The sequence below is a fragment of the Babylonia areolata genome, chromosome 29, assembly GCF_041734735.1.
Source record: "Babylonia areolata isolate BAREFJ2019XMU chromosome 29, ASM4173473v1, whole genome shotgun sequence".
Classification (NCBI taxonomy): domain Eukaryota; kingdom Metazoa; phylum Mollusca; class Gastropoda; order Neogastropoda; family Buccinidae; genus Babylonia; species Babylonia areolata.
This window is the reverse complement of record NC_134904.1, coordinates 8,816,016-8,836,015: the sequence shown is the minus strand read 5'-3', so window position 1 is coordinate 8,836,015 and position 20,000 is coordinate 8,816,016. Positions and strand designations below refer to the sequence as shown.

The window sequence follows — 20,000 nt, the reverse complement described above, 5'->3', positions numbered from 1 at the left end:
ACACACACACACACACACACACACACACACACAAACACACACACACACACACACACACACACACACACACACACACACACTCACCACCAAAGGAATCCTCGGCAGCCCCTGTCCCCACTGGTGACCCGGAAGGCAGGGACAGGGGGGTAGTAGTTCTCGACGAAGAAGAATCAGAAGACGACGGGGGCGACGACCTCCCTCCCCCCACAGATGGCGAGGAGGGAGGTTGGGGAGGTGACCGTGCCCCCACCACCCCCACCACGAGCAGAGGCGAGGTGATGCAGCACCACAGAGCTATCGTGAACCCCCACCACACCGCCAGGGGAGGGAACCGCAACACACTGCTGCTGCTGCTGCTGCTGCTGTTTGTGGACTGCTTCATCCTCATCTCCCTGACAACACACGCGTTCATGGCTCTGAACTTGTCACAATAAACAGGCAACGTGCACAACACACACACACACACACACACATACACACGCAAGATATGATAGTCAGCCGTTTTCGACAATGACCACCAGAACAGCAGAAGAGGTAACTGCTGTCTCGACAACCTTGGCTAGAATTTGATTATAGTGGAGAGTGTCTTACCCAAGTTACACTCCCCACTCTCTCGGCCAAGAGGGTTTTAGGACAGTCGGCGTTGGGACGGTTCCTAAGGGCCAACTAGCCCCCAAGGCTGCAGCTCTAAGAGCCGGTGCAATTTTGCCTCCTAGTTTGAGAGTCATAGTCCATCACAAAAGATTAAGCTGTGAATGATTTTCCACTACACTGGTGAAACCATTGATAATACAGCTCTCACTTTGCTGTTGGCCCAACTGTAAACTTATGTCAATCTGTGATATAAGCTCGGGCCGGGCACAATAGTGGCCGAGTGGTTATCTAAAAGCGTTGGACTATCAATTTGAGGGTCCCAAGTTCGAGTCCCGGTCACGGAGGGTAAAAGGGTCACGGGAGATTTTTTTACAATCTTCCGTCCAGGTCAACAGATGTGCAGGCCCCGCTAGAGCCTGCACCGGCCTCTCCCCCGCCCACCCTCACCTCCTCTTAGTGTGTATGAATGCGCATGCAGGAGATAAAATACGCACGTTACAGATCCCGTGATCCATGTCAGCGTTTGGTGGATAATGTAAAACAAAAACATGCACGTCATGCACACCCCCAACAACGGAGTATGAGTGCCTAAATGGCAGGGGGGGGGGGGGAGTCATACACGTAAAAGCCCACTGTACATGTACACTAGTGAACGTGGGAGTCGCAGACCATGAACAAGAGAGAGAGAGAGAGAGAGAGAGAGAGAGAGAGAGAGAGAAACATGTTTCCCAAGTTATCATGAACGGTGGGTGCAGAAGGTGGTGTGGCAGGACAGGAGGGAGGGGGTGGGGGGTGGAGGGGGGGGTGGCAGGACAGAAGGGAGTGGTGAAGGTGGTGTGGAGGGACAGGAGGGAGGGGGGGTGAAGGTGGTGTGGAGGGACAGGAGGGGGTGGTGAAGGTGGTGTGGAGGGACAGGAGGGAGGGGTGGTGAAGGTGGTGTGGAGGGACAGGAGGGGTGGTGAAGGTGGTGTGGAGGGACAGGAGGGGTGGTGAAGGTGGTGTGGAGGGACAGGAGGGGGTGGTGAAGGTGGTGTGGAGGGACAGGAGGGAGGGGTGGTGAAGGTGGTGTGGAGGGACAGGAGGGGTGGTGAAGGTGGTGTGGAGGGACAGGAGGGGGTGGTGAAGGTGGTGTGGAGGGACAGGAGGGGGTGGTGAAGGTGGTGTGGAGGGACAGGAGGGAGGGGTGGTGGTGAAGGTGGTGTGGAGGGACAGGAGGGGGTGGTGAAGGTGGTGTGGAGGGACAGGAGGGAGGGGTGGTGAAGGTGGTGTGGAGGGACAGGAGGGGTGGTGAAGGTGGTGTGGAAGGACAGGAGGGAGGGGTGAAGGTGGTGTGGCAGGACAGGAGGGGTGGTGAAGGTGGTGTGGAGGGACAGGAGGGGGGGTGAAAGTGGTGTGGCAGGACAGGAGGGGGGGTGAAAGTGGTGTGGCAGGACAGAAGGGAGGGGGGGGGTGGAGGGGGGGTGGCAGGACAGGAGGGAGGGGGTGGTGAAGGTGGTGTGGCAGGACAGGAGGGAGGGGGGTGGTGAAGGTGGTGTGGCAGGACAGGAGGGGGGACTCGGGGGGGGAGGTGGAGGTGAATGGGGTAGGGGGTAACAGGGACGCTTTTACTTAAGGCTCTATGTTATTGGGGATAAGACGTGCACACGCATATATACACGCAAGTTTCCGCATGCGCGCGCACAAACACACACACACACTCTCTCTCTCTCTCTCTCTCTCTCTCTCTCTCTCTCTCTCACACACACACACACACACACACACACACACACACACACACACACACACATCAATCAAACAAGTTAATCGATATAATCAAGACAGGCTTATGCTTTTTTTCAGACGAACATGATAGAACGGCAATATCCACATATTTTCTTCCCTGTGGTCTTTCCATTCAGTATCGTTCCGAAGACAGAACAAATCAATGTAAATTTTCTGTAGTAACATTGTAATACACACTCCACATTTCTTCCCCTGTCAATAGACGTAAAGAAAGCAAGTCAAAGAGTGGAGGGCTTCCGACGGAAGAAATGTAGTTTATATATTACAATGTTATCAACCAATTTACAACTTCTCCGTCTTACGTCTCATGAACGGAAAAGTACAGGGAAAGAAATGTGGATATTGTCGTTAGAACTAACCCTATCGGTAACTGTTATCAGGTGGGCATATAATTTCTACAACCACAGAATATTTCGGGAGCCAGAATTTAACAGTATTCATTTCTTAAACATTTTTTTCTCGTGGTTCTCTTGAAGGTCAAGGTTGTGGTTTTTTTTTGTTTTTTTCGGTTTTTCGTTGTTGTTGTTGTTTTTTTGACAATTTCAAGCTGCTGGCTGATAATAATTATTATAGACTGATGCTGCACAATTCTGTTTATAAGACATTTCTCATCATTGTTTCCTGTTAGTGGGTTTCGGTCGCCTTCTTCTTCTTCTACAACTACGATCTGCTTTCTGGCAACGCACTCTCCTCGCGGAGAACAGTCTGAATTTCAAACAGAGAAACTGTTGAGACACAAAATAATACAATTCAAGACAATATCCGCAGTTCTTCCCCCGTACTTTTCCGCTTATAAGACGAAAAAAGTTGTAAATTAGTTGATAACATTGTGATATATATACACTACATTTCTTCCCCCTCCACTCTTTGACTGGCCTTCTTTACGTCTCTGGACATGGGAAGAAATGTGGATTGTTGCCCCATCCAATACGTATCAAAACGCGCGTGCGCGCACACATATTGACCACGCATCGTCCCTCATACTCCTCACGCCTTCCCTCTCTCAATCTTTTGTTATCTATCCCCCACCCTCACTCCTCACCACCCCGCCCCTTCAACTGCCACTTTAGGTGGACAGACGTTAAACTGATGGTGCAAGTTTTTTGAGGAAAAACAACCCACCTCCCACTAAACTCCTGCCCTTAAAAAAGAAAGGGGAAATCATTGAAGTTTTTGTGTTTCTTTGTTGTTGTTGGTTTGTTGTTGTTTTTTTCTTTTCTTTTCTTTGTCTTTTTTTAAATACCTGGATGTATGTATACCATTTTCTTATTGTTGTTACTGTTGTTGATCACAGTGGTGGTGGTTGTGCTGACTTTGTTCGTTTTCCTTGTAAATTCTTTATTATTATTATTATTATTATTATTATTATTATTACTATTATTATTATTAATTTTGATTCATTTGTTGTTGCTTTTGGTGGGAGGAGGGGGTGGTGGTGGTGGTCTTCAGCTGCTGTTAAGTTGTTTTGCTCAACAAAGTTCGATGTGTAATCAATTCTGATCATCATTTTGCAGTCAGTGTCGTCACCAAAGTGTTGTGATGTGAAGGGTAAATGGGCGGGTGGTGGTACATAACTGCCATCATTGTTCAGTCCCACTGTGCTCTTCCTCGTGCACTGTATGACGTCATCACTGCTATCGTCACGGTCAGGGCGAGGGCAACATGGCACGAGCTTAATTGTTCTCTGTGTGTGTGTGTGTGGTGTGTGTGTGTGTATGTGTGTGCATGTGTTTGAGTGTTGTGTGTGCAAACACTTCACCCACCCACCCACCCACCCACAAACACACACAGTCCTACGCACACACACACACACGCGCGCGTACTTTTTCTATCAAATCTTACCCCGGTGGCAGACGAGTCGGCACGCTGATCAAACACGCAACAAGCCCCTTTATTTCACTTCCCCTTTATTTGACTTTCCACCAGCACACAGGATTACACTGGTGGTAAAAGGAAAAGTGGAATCACCTGTTGCTTGCTTTCTCCTACCATCACACTACTGTGAGAGATAGTGGTGCATGGACAAGCCACAACCCCTTCCCACACACAGCGCCCCGCCCCCACCACCACCCTCTACCCTTTTTCTACGTGTAAAGAAAATAAAATAAAGTTTATCTGCACGGTGTAGATCAACATTCTTTGCATTCACCAGTTCCTCGCAGAAAAATAATTTATATTTTGAGCCTTAGAGTTCTAGGCACGGGGTAAATTAGATCTTGATCAGTCAGTCAATCATTATAAGACAATAAAAAAAAACACCTTTACACAGGCGTCATTGTCGAAAGTCCGTGATTCGGCATTTATAAAACAACAGAATACAAAACACTAGAAACCAAAACTGTACCCACCTTTCACGGACGCATTGATCCGTTATAGAGCGGATCAGAGTCGAAGACAAACGGAAAGCCTGGATACCTTAACAGCAGACGTCGGGAACTGTTTGACGAAGAAATAAAATTTTCAAAAAAATAAATAAATAAAAAGCTGTCCCCAGAAAAACCTCCCTGTCTTTTCCCTTCTCCTCTCTTCCCCCTGTCCTGTCCTTGCACCGAGGTATTTGAAGATCACCACTCAACTGCTGGACTTGTCAACGTGAACCGTTTGTTTTCTCGTCTGCTACCCTCTGCACACACACACGCACACACACTGGAGGCCGCGATTGGGGTCACACATCCGGTCCACAGTTTTCGATAACTCCAAACAACTTCGGGAACAATCCTAAAGTTTTCCTCTTCTGTTTAAAATACCCCTTTCTTGGACAATCGTGGGAAGTTTTTAATCGACGAACAAACACGGGGCGGAAACAGTTCCAGTCCGGTTCTTGTTCACCGCAAAAGTTGTCAGTCTGAACACGGTGTGGTTTGGTCGCTGACGGAGAGACGACGAAGAAGAATCGATGGGACGGATCTTGCTGAGGGGGGTGGCCGCTGTGTGTGCCTGAGGAGTGGTGACAACAACAGTGCGCCACGCGCTGATTTTAAAAGTCCCGTAAGGTGTGTCGCGTGCTGAGCAGGAGGAAAGCCACCCGAGCACAGACACTGAGATACTAGCGCCTACGACCCGAGGTAGACTGATGAATAATGAACAGCTCTGCCTCTGTCTTTCCGTTCTGGAGCATCTGATTGGTTGCTGCTTCTTCTCTGTTTCGGAACTGCTTTATTGTCTCGTGGTGCTGCTTGGCCTATATACATGCACGTGCTCTATCTCTCGCTCTCTCTCTCTCTCTCTCTCTCTCTCTGCCGGACGCTAACACATTCGCTCAAATAACAGTATCAGTATCAGTAGCTCAAGGAGGCGTCACTGCGTTCGGACAAATCCATATACGCTACACCACATCTGCCAAGCAGATGCCTGACCAGCAGCGTAACCCAACGCGCTTAGTCAGGCCTTGAGAAAAAAAAAAAGAAAAAAAAAAGAAAAAAAAAGAAAAAAGGTATGTATATATATATATAACAGAATGCACCAATGTTTTCGCCGATGATAGCGCAAGACCCCGCAACAGCCGGCAGTGTGAGTTCAGTTTCAGTTTCTCAAGGAGGCGTCACTGCGTTCGGACAAATCCGTATACGCTACACCACAGTGTGAACAGCAGTGCAGGGAAACACTGATGGTCCAACAGTCATGCCAAAAACATCGTACATACGCTGTTGTTCGTGAGAGAGAGATGCACATACACACACGTGTGTGTGTGTATGTGTGTGTGTGTGTGTATGTCCACGAACGGTAATTTCACTCCCCCCACCCCCTCTCCTCCTTCAGCCTGACCCGGAGTGGTGTGATCTGCATGCTAGTCGTTCGGATGATTCGATAAACTGAGGTCCCGCGTGCAGCATGCGCCTAGCGCACGTCAAGGAACCTGCGACAACAAAAGGGTTGTCCCCAGCATAACACTTTGATGATAAAATCCACCTTGACAGTAAACCAAATTAATCACTGTAAACAGATTAAAATGGGTGGCGCTGCATTGTGGCGACGCCCTCACCCCGGGGAAAGCAGCTACAGGGAGGAACATGTTGTGGCAATAAAGCAACAGGCCTACAATACGATGTAACAGGCTAACAACGCAACACAACACAACGCAGCGCAACGCAACGCAACGCAATACAATACAACACAACGCAATGCAATGCAATACAATGCAATACAGTAATGATTATGTTTGTATCATAGGCCTTGGCAAATCCCATCGCGGGTCACAGGCACATAATTATACACAGGAAGGTTATCCACAGGGATTAACCAGATTTGATCTCCATACCCCTTCTTCCTCTTTCCACTGGACCCAGGCTGGTGGTCCCGATGTCTGACGCTTATGCATCGAATCCCACAACTTCTTCTTCTACTTCCTCTTCTTCTTATTCTTCTTCTTCGTCTTCTTTTTCGTGGGCTGCGACTCCCGCGTTCACTCGTATGTACACGAGTGGGCATTTACGTGTATAGCCGAGTGGTTAAAGCGTTGGACTTTCAATCTGAGGGTCCCGGGTTCGAATCTCGGTAACGGCGCCTGGTGGGTAAAGGACGGAGATTTTTCCGATCTCCCAGTCAACATATGTGCAGACCTGCTAGTGCCTGAACCCCCTTCGTGTGTATACGCAAGCAGAAGATCAAATATGCACGAGAAAGATCCTGTAATTCACGTCAGCGTTCGGTGGATTGTGGAAACAAGAACATACCCAGCATGCACACCTCCGAAAACGGAGTATGGCTGCCTACATGGCGGGGTTAAAAACGGTCATACTCGTAAAAGCCCACTCGTGTGCATACGAGTGAACGTGGAAGTTTGCAGCCCAGGAACGAAGGAGAAGAGTTCCATGATGGTTCCAGATCAGCCTCCTTTCGGCACCAGCCACGGGTCCGGCGGCCATGACCACGTGACGTGGTTGTCGTTCTGTAGTGTCAGCTTCCCTGTGGGCAGTGTTGTCTCCAGTCTGCCGGCCGTGGGTTCGCCCATTGTGTTACAGACGTTTTCGGCACTGAAACGTGGACACGACAAGACAAAGCAGTGTTTCCAGTGGTTCTTTTTTTGCATGTGTTTTTGTTGTTGTTTTTGACTCACTTGTGTAAACAAAGTGAGTCTATGTTTTAACCCGGTGTTCGGTTGTCTGTGTGTGTGTCTGTGTGTGTGTGTGTGTGTGTGTGTGTGTGTGTGTGTCCGTGGTAAACTTTAACTTTGACATTTTCTCTGCAAATACTTTGTCAGTTGACACCACATTAGGCATAAAAATAGGAAAAATTCAGTTCTTTCCAGTCATCGTGTTTAAAACAATATTGCACCTCTGGGATGGGCACAAAAAAAATAAAAAATGAAGCCTAATTATATGCAAACTGCATTTACTGTTATATTTGTATCTTTTGTATTCTCTAAACTTGGCACTTTGATCTGATATTTGACACAACAACAAGTGCAGTTATTATTATCATTTTTTTTGCTCAAACAGGAACTTCTTTTGTAAAGCATGGAAGTTGTTGTTGTTGTTTTTTTGTTTTTTTGCAAATGTTTTGGTGCAGATAGTAAAAAAGGGAAATTACTCTGTAGTTAATGCTAGGGGACTTAATTTGCCTCACAAGTGAGTCTTGAAGACCTTGCCTCTCTTGTTTTATGTTGTTTTTTCACAAGGTCTCCTGGGCATTTTCGCTCATGATGAATATGTGCGCTTGTTGTTGGTGTTGCTGGTAATGTTGTTGTGTTGTTGTTGCTGGTAATGTTGTTGTTGGTTGTGGTGGTGGTGATGTTGTTGTTGTTGTGAGTGGTAGTGATGATTGTGGTGTCTAGTTGATATAACCTGTTCAGTTTCATACAAATACAAAGACACGTGCACGTACATTCGCGCACACGTGTATACTCACACGCAGAGAGAGAGAGAGAGAAACAGGCAGACAGAGACAGAAAGAGTTGAACTGAGAAAGGATGCCTACCTATCTGTTAGAGGCGAGAGTGGGGGTACAAAAAAAAGGGGGAAACTCTTATTGAACCTGACATATTGATGGTTTAAAAGTGATAATTTCTCTCTGGTTGAACTTGACATGTCGCTGGTTAAAGTGATCATGTTTGTGTGGTCACACCGTGACGTATAGGAGACCCTTTGGCTCACTTCGTGGGGGGAAAAAAAGGACGAACTTTTTTTCTGCCCCGTCATCTGCACCGTTTCAATGGCATTACTCCCACGCCGCTTATTCCGAGTCCCCTAAACACAGCCACACCCGGGTTCGTCTGTCACAGTCCCAGCGTCGGCAGTCAGCAGGGAACCATCGATGTTAGGTCGCCAGGAGGCCACACACCAGAGGAGACCCTGCACTGCTGCTGAGTCACTTCGGTGGTGTTCAGTGGTGCCTGTTCTGATTCAACGTACTTAGGACACCACCTACTAAGCCCCCTACCAACGACAATAATGGCTAAGTCGCGGAACCAGACTGTGTCTTCCCCAGAGTGGAGACCGCCACCACATCCCTCCAACAACAGCCCCCCATGAATCTGCCGACACTGAAGACATTGACAGGACTCACCTCATGCACGGAAGTGGAGAGGTATCGAAACTGAGGTCACCATGAGAGCAGGACATGAAAGGCCACAGGCTTTGGGACTGTTTTGTTTTATATTGAAGATGATGAAGGAAGAGGATGACGATGACGATAATGCTATGGAGGTCCATTTTGGTTTGGGACTACATGGGGCTTCCTGTCATAATGATATCCAGGCGTTAACCAGGCCCGAGAGATACAGACACTTGCAGTGTTGGTTAGGTAATTAGACCAACACACCCGAAGACGCATCCGTGAAGTGGATGATACTCGACTGTGTGGTCCCAGTCTCCCCATTTAAGCCCATAGCACACTCAACTCTGGGTAGGAGCCGGCCACGGGCCGAAAAACCCGCCTCCGCTGGGAATCGAACCCGTGTCCTTGACGCTAACCACTTCGCCACGGCGGCTGGTACAAAAAAGAACGAACTATATATATAAAAATCAGTTGATATTTTCTATAATCGATTTGGTATATACATGCACAGATTAGATACTTTATTGGCTCTGTTTCTGTGTGGACCTGTCTGTTTTGCGGGGTGTGCAGATAGAATTGAGGGAGGGTGCACGTCCGCTTTGACACGACGACAATGGGCAGGTACCTGACGGTTCAGTTTGGGGCCCTGGCCCACCTGACATCGGAGACATAAACAACCCAGCAACGTGAAAAACACCACAGGAACGTGGCTGTGGTTTTCTTTGTTTGTTTGTTTGTTCTGTTAAAAAATAAATAAAAATAAAGAGCGAGCGTTTCCTGTCGCTGTGTCAGTTCGTCAACCGTGTACTCACACTCTCTCCACACACACACTGACACACACACACACACACACACACACACACGCACACACACCATACCCCTGAATACCCTCCTCCATACACACCCTACCCGTGTACACGTACCCCCGAGTACCCTCCACACACACACACACACCTCCCCCGTCCACTTTCCAGCTTTCTTCCCCCCCCCCCCCCTCCCCGACAGCAGCGGTTTAAAATTCAAATCGTCAGTCAGTCAGCCATGGCCACCGTGTACCGTTAAGTGCTGCACTCACGTCCGCAGCACACAGCAGTGCTCAGGAATTGTCTGCACACACAGAGATCAGTCTGTTAACAAAAATAGATACAACAAACAAGCAAGCAAACAGAACATCCTACACCCGAAATAAGCGACAACAAAGTGTCCCTTCTGTCTCGATTCGGGTCAGTTGATAACAGTGAAGGTGGTGGCTATAATAATAATATCCACGTTTCTTCCCCTCCACTCCTCTGTGTGACTGGCGGAGTGAACGTCCACGTCTTGTAGTGTAGTGTAGTGTAGTGTAGTGTAGTGTAGTGTAGTGTAGTGTAGTGTAGCATTTCTTCCCCTTCCACTCTGTTGTAGTGTAGTGTAGTGTAGTGTAGCATTTCTTCCCCTTCCACTCTGTTGTACTGTAGTGTAGTGTAGCATTTTTTCCCTAGCATTTCTTCCCCTTCCACTCTGTTGTAGTGTAGTGTAGTATTTCTTCCCCTTCCACTCTGTTGTAGTGTAGTGTAGTGTAGTGTAGCATTTCTTCCCCTTCCACTCTGTTGTAGTGTAGTCTAGTGTTGTGTAGTGTAGCATTTCTTCCCATTCCACTCTGTTGTAGTGTAGTGTAGTGTAGTGTAGTTTTCTTCCTCTTCCACTCTGTTGTAGTGTAGTGTAGCATTTCTTCCCCTTCCACTCTGTTGTAGTGTTGTGTAGTGTAGCATTTCTTCCCCTTCCACTCTGTTGTAGTGTAGTGTTGTGTAGTGTAGCATTTCTTCCCCTTCCACTCTGTTGTAGTGTAGTGTAGTGTAGTGTAGCATTTCTTCCCCTTCCACTCTGTTGTAGTGTAGTGTAGTGTAGTGTAGCATTTCTTCCCCTTCCACTCTGTTGTAGTGTAGTGTAGTGTAGTGTAGCATTTCTTCCCCTTCCACTCTGTTGTAGTGTAGTGTAGTGTAGCATTTCTTCCCCTTCCACTCTGTTGTAGTGTAGTGTAGTGTAGCATTTCTTCCCCTTCCACTCTGGTGTAGTGTAGGGTAGTATAGTGTAGCATTTCTTCCCCTTCCACTCTGGTGTAGTGTAGTGTAGTGTAGTATAGTGTAGCATTTCTTTTCCTTCCACTCTGTTGTAGTATAGTGTAGTGTTGTGTTGTGTCGTGTAGTATAGAATTTCTTCCCCTTCCACTCTGTGTGAATGACAGAATGAACGTCCACGCCTTGTAGTGTGGTGTAGTGTAGTGTAGTGTAGTGTAGTGTAGTGTGGTGGGCTATATCTACATTTCTTCTTTTCCCACTCTTCTGTGTGAATGGCGGAGTGAACGTCCACGCCTTGTAGTGTGGTGTAGTGTAGTGTAGTGTAGTTTAGTGTAGTGTAGCATTTCTTCCCCATCCACTCTGTGTGAATGACAGAATGAACGTCCACGCCTTGTAGTGTAGTGTAGTGTAGTGTAGTGTAGTGTAGCATTTCTTCCCCTTCCACTCTGCGTGAATGACAGAATGAACGTCCACGCCTTGTAGTGCATGTAGTGTAGTGTAGTGTGTAGTGTAGTGTAGTGTAGCATTTCTTCCCCTTCCACTCTGTGTGAATGACAAAATTAACGTCCACGCCTTGTAGTGTAGTGTAGTGTAGTGTAGCATAGTGTAGTGTAGCATTTCTTCCCCTTCCACTCTGCGTGAATGACAAAATTAACGTCCACGCCTTGTAGTGTAGTGTAGTATAGTGTAGTGTAGCATTTATTTTCTTCCCCTTCCACTCTATGTGAATGACAAAATTAACGTCCACGCCTTGTAGTGTAGTGTAGTGTAGTGTAGTGTAGCATTTCTTCCCCTTCCACTCTGCGTGAATGACAGAATGAACGTCCACGCCTTGTAGTGCATGTAGTGTAGTGTAGCATAGTGTAGTGTAGCATTTCTTCCCCTTCCACTCTGCGTGAATGACAGAATGAACGTCCACGCCTTGTAGTGTGGTGTAGTGTAGTGTAGTGTAGTGTAGTGTAGCATTTCTTCCCCTTCCACTCTTAGTGAATGACAGAATGAACGTCCACGCCTTGTAGTGCATGTAGTGTAGTGTAGTGTGGTGTAGTGTAGTGTAGTTTAGTGTAGTGTAGCATTTCTTCCCCTTCCACTCTGTGTGAATGACAAAATTAACGTCCACGCCTTGTAGTGTAGTGTAGTGTAGTGTAGCATAGTGTAGTGTAGCATTTCTTCCCCTTCCACTCTGCGTGAATGACAAAATTAACGTCCACGCCTTGTAGTGCATGTAGTGTAGTGTAGTGTAGTGTAGTGTGGTGTAGTGTAGTGTAGTGTAGTGTAGTTTAGTGTAGTGTAGCATTTCTTCCCCATCCACTCTGTGTGAATGACAGAATGAACGTCCACGCCTTGTAGTGTAGTGTAGTGTAGTGTAGTGTAGTGTAGTGTAGTGTAGCATTTCTTCCCATTCCACTCTGTGTGAATGACAATGAACGTCCACGCCTTGTAGTGTAGTGTAGTGTAGTGTAGTGTAGCATTTCTTCCCCTTCCACTCTGCGTGAATGACAGAATGAACGTCCACGCCTTGTAGTGCATGTAGTGTAGTGTAGTGTGTAGTGTAGTGTAGTGGGCTATATCTACATTTCTTCTCTTTCCACTCTTCTGTGTGACTGACAGAGTGAACGTCCACGCCTTGTTGTGAACACTGCTCATTCCGTCTGGAGGGGTGAACATTGTGGACATCATTACCCAGCTGGTCCCATTTCACGGCCATCGGGTCATGTCAGTGAGTTTCAGTTTCAGTTTCAGTAGCTCAAGGAGGCGTCACCGCGTTCGGACAAAACCATATACGCTACACCACATCTGCCAAGCAGATGCCTGACCAGCAGCGTAACCCAACGCGCTTAGTCAGGCCTTGAGAAAAAAGAAAAAAAGGGGGGAATAAATAATAGATAAGCTTACATAAATAAATAAATAAATAATAATTATAATATAGAAAAAGGTAGTAATAATAATAATAATAATAATAATAAATTTTAAATGGTCAGTGAATGGATTTCCACTGCCTTTCCCAAGGACACAACACCATGCTGAAATGAAGCCTCGAACCCTGGTCACTGGTGAACTGTCATCAAAAGTTCCACGCCTGTCAGACTCGGCCACGACGCTGCCATACTGTCGACACCACTGCAGATCGTCATGAACTTCATTCGGCTTCAAAATGCATGCAGCCACCGGCTCCACGTGTTAGTGTGAAGGGGTCATACTAAAATGCGAAAAGACGCGAAAAGACACGAAAAGACACGCGAAAAGACACGCGAAAAGACACGAAAAGACGCAAAAAGACACGAAAAGACGCGATAAGACACGAAAAGACACGCGAAAAGACACGAAAAGACGCGAAAAGACACGAAAAGACACCGGAAAAGAATGTGAAAAGACATGAAAAGTCCTGGAATATCTATTCTGATGTCTTTTCAGATGTGTTTTCGCGTCTTTTAAGTAAGACACGAAAAGACGCGAAAAGATACACCTGAAAAAACATGTGAAAAGACACTTTTCGTGTCATTTCGTGTCTTTTCGCGTCTTTTCGTGTCTTTTCGCGTCTTTTCGAGTCTTTTCGTGTCTTTTCGCGTCTTTTCGAGTTTTAGTGACTCCGTGCCATACTAAAATGCGAAAAGACACGAAAAGACGCGAAAAGACACGAAAAGACACGAAAAGACGCGAAAAGACACGAAAAGACACGCGAAAAGACACGAAAAGACGCGAAAAGACACGAAAAGACGCGATAAGACACGAAAAGACACGCGAAAAGACACGAAAAGACGCGAAAAGACACGAAAATACACCGGAAAAGAATGTGAAAAGACATGAAAAGTCCTGGAATATCTATTCTGATGTCTTTTCAGATGTGTTTTCGTGTCTTTTAAGTAAGACACGAAAAGACGCGAAAAGATACGAAAACACATCTGAAAAAACATGTGAAAAGACACTTTTCGTGTCATTTCGTGTCTTTTCGCATTTTCACATTCTTTTCGGATGTCTTTTCGCGTTTTCACATTTTTTTCATATGTCTTTTCGTGTCTTTTCGCGTCTTTTCGTGTCTTTTCGCGTCTTTTCGCGTCTTTTCGTGTCTTTTCGCGTCTTTTCGTGTCTTTTCGCGTCTTTTCGAGTTTTAGTGACACCGGTGTGAAGCACAGTCGGGCTGTTGAGTGAGCTCCGTTGTCTGTCGGGGTGAGTCACATTTTACAATACCCCTACACCCCTATGGCCGTTTGATTCCGAAACAGCACAGGTTTCCGCTGCATAAAGTGCCCATAGAACAGTGGGACACAGGGTGGAGGGGGGGGGGGGAGGGACTGAGTGGTTTGAGGGGTAGAGGGATGACGGGTGAGTTACCCCGGGTAGAGGAGGTGCACGGTAATGCGTGTGTGTGTGTGTGTGTGTGTGTGTGTGTTGGAGCTCATGTACGTTTATATGTATTTGACTGTGCTTTCATATATGTGAAACTGCATGTTTGGTGCATTTCTGTTATGCATGTGTGCGTGTATGTGTGAATGTGTGTCTTCATATTTTACATTTATTCGCTTATTTATCACCATTGTTGTCTTATTTATTTATTTATTTATGTTTTATTATTATCATTTTATTAGTATTACTAATATTATTACTACTACCTTTTTCTATGTTATAATTATTATTTATTTATTTATTTATGCAAGCTTATCTATTATTTATTCCCCCGTTGTTGGGTTTGTTTGTTTTTTTGTTTTTTTTTTGTTTTGTTTTGTTTTTTCTCAAGGCGTGACTAAGCGCGTTGGGTTACGCTGCTGGTCAGGCATCTGCTTGGCAGATGTGGTGTAGCGTATATGGTTTTGTCCGAACGCAGTGACGCCTCCTTGAGCTACTGAAACTGAAACTGAAATACCCCGGGTGGAGGAGATACGGACAGTGGGGTGGGTGCTATTGTGTGCATTGGGGTAGAAGTCCGTGGGTTATCCGGGTGAAAGAAAAGAAGGGGTGGGAAGAAATACATTGTGTCGCGGAGGGGAGGACAATGGTTTACCACTGGAAACGTTATTTCCCACACCCGAAAACGCCTACGACGATTTCGTTACGATTTATCGAAGCCGTACTGTCGCGATGAATACTTGTGAAGTTTGAAACTTCGATAGATCTATGAGTAAGAATATGAAATGCCGATCGATGTGGGCTGATTTTAAGATAGAATTGCTCCGTTTCCAGCACACACTAATTTCGGTTCGATAAACACTCGTTCTCGATGGTGAGCAAAAACATGATAATGATATTTATAATATGTCTGTACTGGTACACCCCCCCACCCACACACACACCCCCATCTCTTCCGCACCCTCCTCATTCACCCCCGCAGTTTTAGGTTTTGTTGTTGAGGTACAGCAGGAATTACACGTGAGCCCTGAAGGCTTTGCCTCCAATTTATGTTGTTTTTGATGTGGTTTTTATCTTAAGATTGTCAATAAAAAGGCAATTATGGTTTTATATAATTCCATGGGAAGTGTTTCAGGGGAAATCTAAAATGAACATCCCTCGTAATGATAGATAAACAGGGCAACAAGGAAATCTTATACGGCTCAACCACCGATATTTTCTCTCCCTCCACTAGACCTTGAGTGGTGGTCTGGACGCTAGTCATTCGGATGAGACAATAAACCGAGGTCCCGTGTGCTAGCATGCACTTAGCGCACGTAAAAGAACCCACGGTAACAAAAGGGTTGTTCCTGGCAAAATTCTGTAGAAAAATCCACTTCGATAAGAAAAATTATAAATAAACAAAACAAATAAAACTGCACGCAGGAAAAAATACAAAAAAATGGGTGGCGCTGTAGTGTAGCGACGCGCTCTCTCTGGGGAGAGCAGCCCGAATTTCACACAGAGAAATCTGTTGTGATAAAAAGAAATACAAATACAAATATACAAAGTCCTGTCCTGATACATGTACATACAAAGTATGTGACAGATGTCATCACAGCTAGAAGTTTGAAACTGACAATACATGAAATTCAACAAAACTAAACTAAGATGTAAACAAGAGAGGCAAAGCCTTCAAGATTCACTTGTGATACAAACTTTAAAAAAAATTTCTTCTTCTTTTTTTGAATCGTCAAAATGTGACCTGTATTTGCTATTGTAAAGCTTCGAGTAAAAAACACAACAGAAAGGAATAAAAGCAGATTCGAGCTGAGTATGTTCAGGTGGCAAGTCACAGTGCGCATCTACCAAAGGTGTTAAAATATTTAAGCAATTTGTTTTTAAGCGTGATAAATCGACTGCGGTATTCGAAGTGATAACTCTGTTTAAATCATGTTATTTTGGTTTATCTCGGGCATCTAAAAAATTCGTTAACTCACTCAGTACGGCCAGTCCTCTCTTCTCCTCTACACAGACACTTCGGATGTCCAATGGGTGTCTCAATGACCCAACCTTTAGCTTCCGTCGTCAGAATTGTGATATTCTTTGTCAACATTCACCTCTTCAGTATAAGAGCCTTCTGCTTGCAATATTTTGATGGTGGTAATTGGGGTGAAACGCTGTTAACGTCGTCTCATTCGCCGTTTGTATGGAGAGAGTTAAAGCTATAAGTAACTATACAGAAAGCTGGAGAAAGCCGTAGACCAGGAAGAGAGGGGAAGGGGAGGGCGGAGGGGTGTTGTGGAAAGAGGTTCAGGTTTCAAGGCCAGACTTGAAACAGCTGAGTGCAGAGATTTAACGAGGTGAAAGAGGAAAATTGTTCCGAGTGTAAGGTCCAGTGACAGAGAAAGAGTAGTGGCTGACCGTGGCATGCTTGTATGACAGGCAGTCGTGTCCACCAATAAATCGATTGCGGTATTCGAAGTGATAACGCTGTTTAAATCATGTTATTTTGGTTTATCTCGGGCATCTAAAAAATTCTTTAAAGTCCGCGGGAAAGGAGACGTTGCCATTGCCTCAAGCACAAGGCAGCGTGTAGCTGTTTTCTCAAGATCTGCAGAGATCCGTGTTCGACAGGCTTCGTTACACTCGGAAACTACGACACGGTCCATTCAATTTTCTTTTATGTTTATTCTTGTTAATTCAGTATCAGCTTTAAAATATTCATATGCATTTAACACGCTGATGATGTAGTTGGTGTTACTGTATGTGTTCTGTCCAGAACTCGTTTTTTTTTTCTTCTTTTAATTGCGAACATGAAAAACGATATCATGCTGTCTTCTAACCAAACATGGCCTGCGTTCCGGAAACTTGAAAGCGGGATTATGGATTGTTTGGATCGGGATCAAGTCTCAACAAAATAAATCGTTAATGATCCGGGGAAACGGCTTATTTCGGAAGACTTACAACCTATTATTGGTATGTCTGTGAAGATGTATCTTTCCTGCTACATCTAATCCAAATTTGGTATTGGCAGACAAAGTATTTCCAGAGAAAATGAATTTGTAAAAGTTTACCACACGCATACACACGCACACACACACGCACGCACGCACACACACACACACACACACACACACACACACACACACACAACTGAACACAGGGTTACAACATAGACTTACTTTGTTTACTCAAGCGAGATGCACACCTTTGGTGACTTGGCCCTTCACTCCAGTCACCACAGACTGTAAAAATTCCAGTCATTGTTTAACACCAACAACTACACCTCACCTCCCGAACTGAAACAGCTTTCCTGAGTGATGATAATGGTTTGTGGTTGATCTGGTTACGTTTGGTGAGAACAGAAGTATAGACGTGCTCCTTCATAAAAAAAAAAAAAAAATTTTTAAATAAAAATAAAAAAAGAATGACGTTGCACTGATTTATGTTTTGTTATATTTGTATTTGTATTTGTATTTCTTTTTATCACATCAGATTTCTCTGTGTGAAATTCGGGCTGCGTCGCTACACTACAGCGCCACTCTTTTTTTCTTTTTTCTTTTTTTTTTGTATTTTTTCCTGCGTGTAGTTTTATTTGTTTTTCCTATGGAAGTGGATTTTTCTACATAATTTTGCCAGGAACAACCCTTTTGTTGCCGTGGGTTCTTTTACGTGCGCTAAATGCATGCTGCACACGGGACCTCGGTTTATCGTCTCATCCGAATGACTATCGTCCAGACCACCACTCAAGGTCTAGTGGAGGGGGAGAAAATATCGGCGGCTGAACCGTGATTCGAACCAGCGCACTCAGATTCTCTCGCTTCCAAGGCGGACGCGTTACCTCTGGGCCATCACTCCACTGTTCTATGTTTTATATTCTATGTTTGTGTAATTTGTATATCGCCACTTTTTTTTTAATTAAAAATTGGTATGCTTTCAATTCTTTTGCATGCCCCCTTGGGAAGTAAACACTTCTTTTTTTGTCTTGTCACTGTCACACCACCACCTCCGCCACCACCCTTTCAAAACTCCGTTTTCGAGGTATCATGTGACGGGCGCAATAGCCGAGTGGTTAAAGCGTTGGACTGTCAATCTGAGGGTCCCGGGTTCGAATCACGGTGACGGCGCCTAGTGGGTAAAGGGTGGAGATTTTTACGATCTCCCAGGTCAACATATGTGCAGACCTGCTAGTGCCTGAACCCCCTTCGTGTGTATATGCAAGCAGAAGATCAAATACGCACGTTCAAGATCCTGTAATCCATGTCAGCGTTCGGTGGGTTATGGAAACAAGAACATACCCAGCATGCACACCCCCGAAAACGGAGTATGGCTGCCTACATGGCGGGGTAAAAACGGTCATACACGTAAAAGCCCACTCGTGTGCATACGAGTGAACGCAGAAGAAGAAGAGGTATCGTGTTATCAGCTGTGGGATGCCACTTTGAAAAACAAGTAAAAAACAGACACACAAAGAACACTCCCACCCCCATCCCCCAAACAGACAGACAAACAAACAAGGAGAAAGTCTGTCCGTTCCAGGTAACTAGGTTTAAACAATGTAATTACGATCGAGGGGATTTCAGGTCTGGCAGGAGTTTTAAATATGAGCAAAAAGGTAACCAAAAAATTGAAAGGATGTCACAGAGCTTTTGTCATAACTTTCACACACACACACACACACACACACACACACACACACACACACACACACACACACCACAACGATTTTTTGTAGCATGACGGGTGTTGTTCCATTTTGTGGCAGACTGACTGACACCCCACCCCTTTGCCCATTCGTCATTACCTATCCCCCACCCCACATACCCCTTCACCCACCCTCCCCCCACCCCTACCCCACATACCCCTTCACCCATCCTCCCCCCACCTCTTCCCCCCATACCCCTTCACCCACCCTCACCCCACCCCTACCCCCATACCCCTTCGCCCACCCTCACCCCACCCCTACCCCCATACCCTTCACCCCCCCTCACTCTCACTCTCCCCATAACCCCTTCACCCACCCCTCACCCACCCCCACCCCCAACCCCCCTTCACCCACCCTCACCCACCCTACCCCATACCTTCACCCCCCTCACCCCACCCCCTACCCCCATACCACTTCACCCACCTCAACCACCCCACCCCTACCCCCATAACCCTTCACCCACCCTCACCCAACCCCTACCCCCATACCCCTTCACCCACCCTCACCCCACCTCTTCCCCCATGCCCTTTCCTTTTCAACCACCCATCAACATCCCACCCGACTCACATCCCTATCTCCCACGCCCATCCCCCCACCCACACGCCCCCTCCACGGGCTCCCCCTCCTCCCCCCCTCCCCCTACACTCACCCTCACCCCACCCTCTGCCCCATATCTTTTCTTCACACACACATCACCACCACCACCACCACCCCACCCTACCCTTCCCCAACACCCCTGGTCACATCCCTGTCTCCCACCTCCACCCCCCCAACCCCCGGGCTTCCCTATACCTCTTGACTCCCCCCCCCCCTCCCAACTCCACCCCTATCCCCCACTCTCCGATCCGTCCTGCTTTCAAACCGACCTGAAGATTGTTCAGTCCCGTTAAACCTCACGTTTCTCAGAGTCAAGTTACCGGCTGGGGCGGGAAAGGGAAATGGAAGGGGGGGGGGGGGGGGGAGAGAGAGAGAGAGAGAGAGTTCGGGGAGGTGGAACGGAGTGGAATCCTAACGGCAAAAAAAAGCCTTTTTCTTCCTCC

At 46.4% G+C, this 20,000-nt stretch overlaps 1 protein-coding gene across 2 annotated transcripts in view; it reads right to left on the bottom strand.

Annotated features, from left to right (window-relative positions):
• The window catches only part of LOC143274603 (fibroblast growth factor receptor 4-like), a 70,673-nt gene extending 65,273 nt beyond the window's left edge, over window positions 1-5,400 (bottom strand). For both annotated transcript variants that reach the window (XM_076578468.1, XM_076578469.1), the window contains exons 1-2: window positions 4,725-5,400; window positions 85-392 (exon numbers count right to left, since the gene is read on the bottom strand). In XM_076578468.1, the coding sequence (XP_076434583.1) occupies window positions 85-388 (304 nt within the window). In that variant the 5' untranslated portion in view covers window positions 389-392; window positions 4,725-5,400. The remainder of the gene's footprint in view (window positions 1-84; window positions 393-4,724) is intronic.
• Window positions 5,401-20,000: the final 14,600 nt, after the last annotated feature.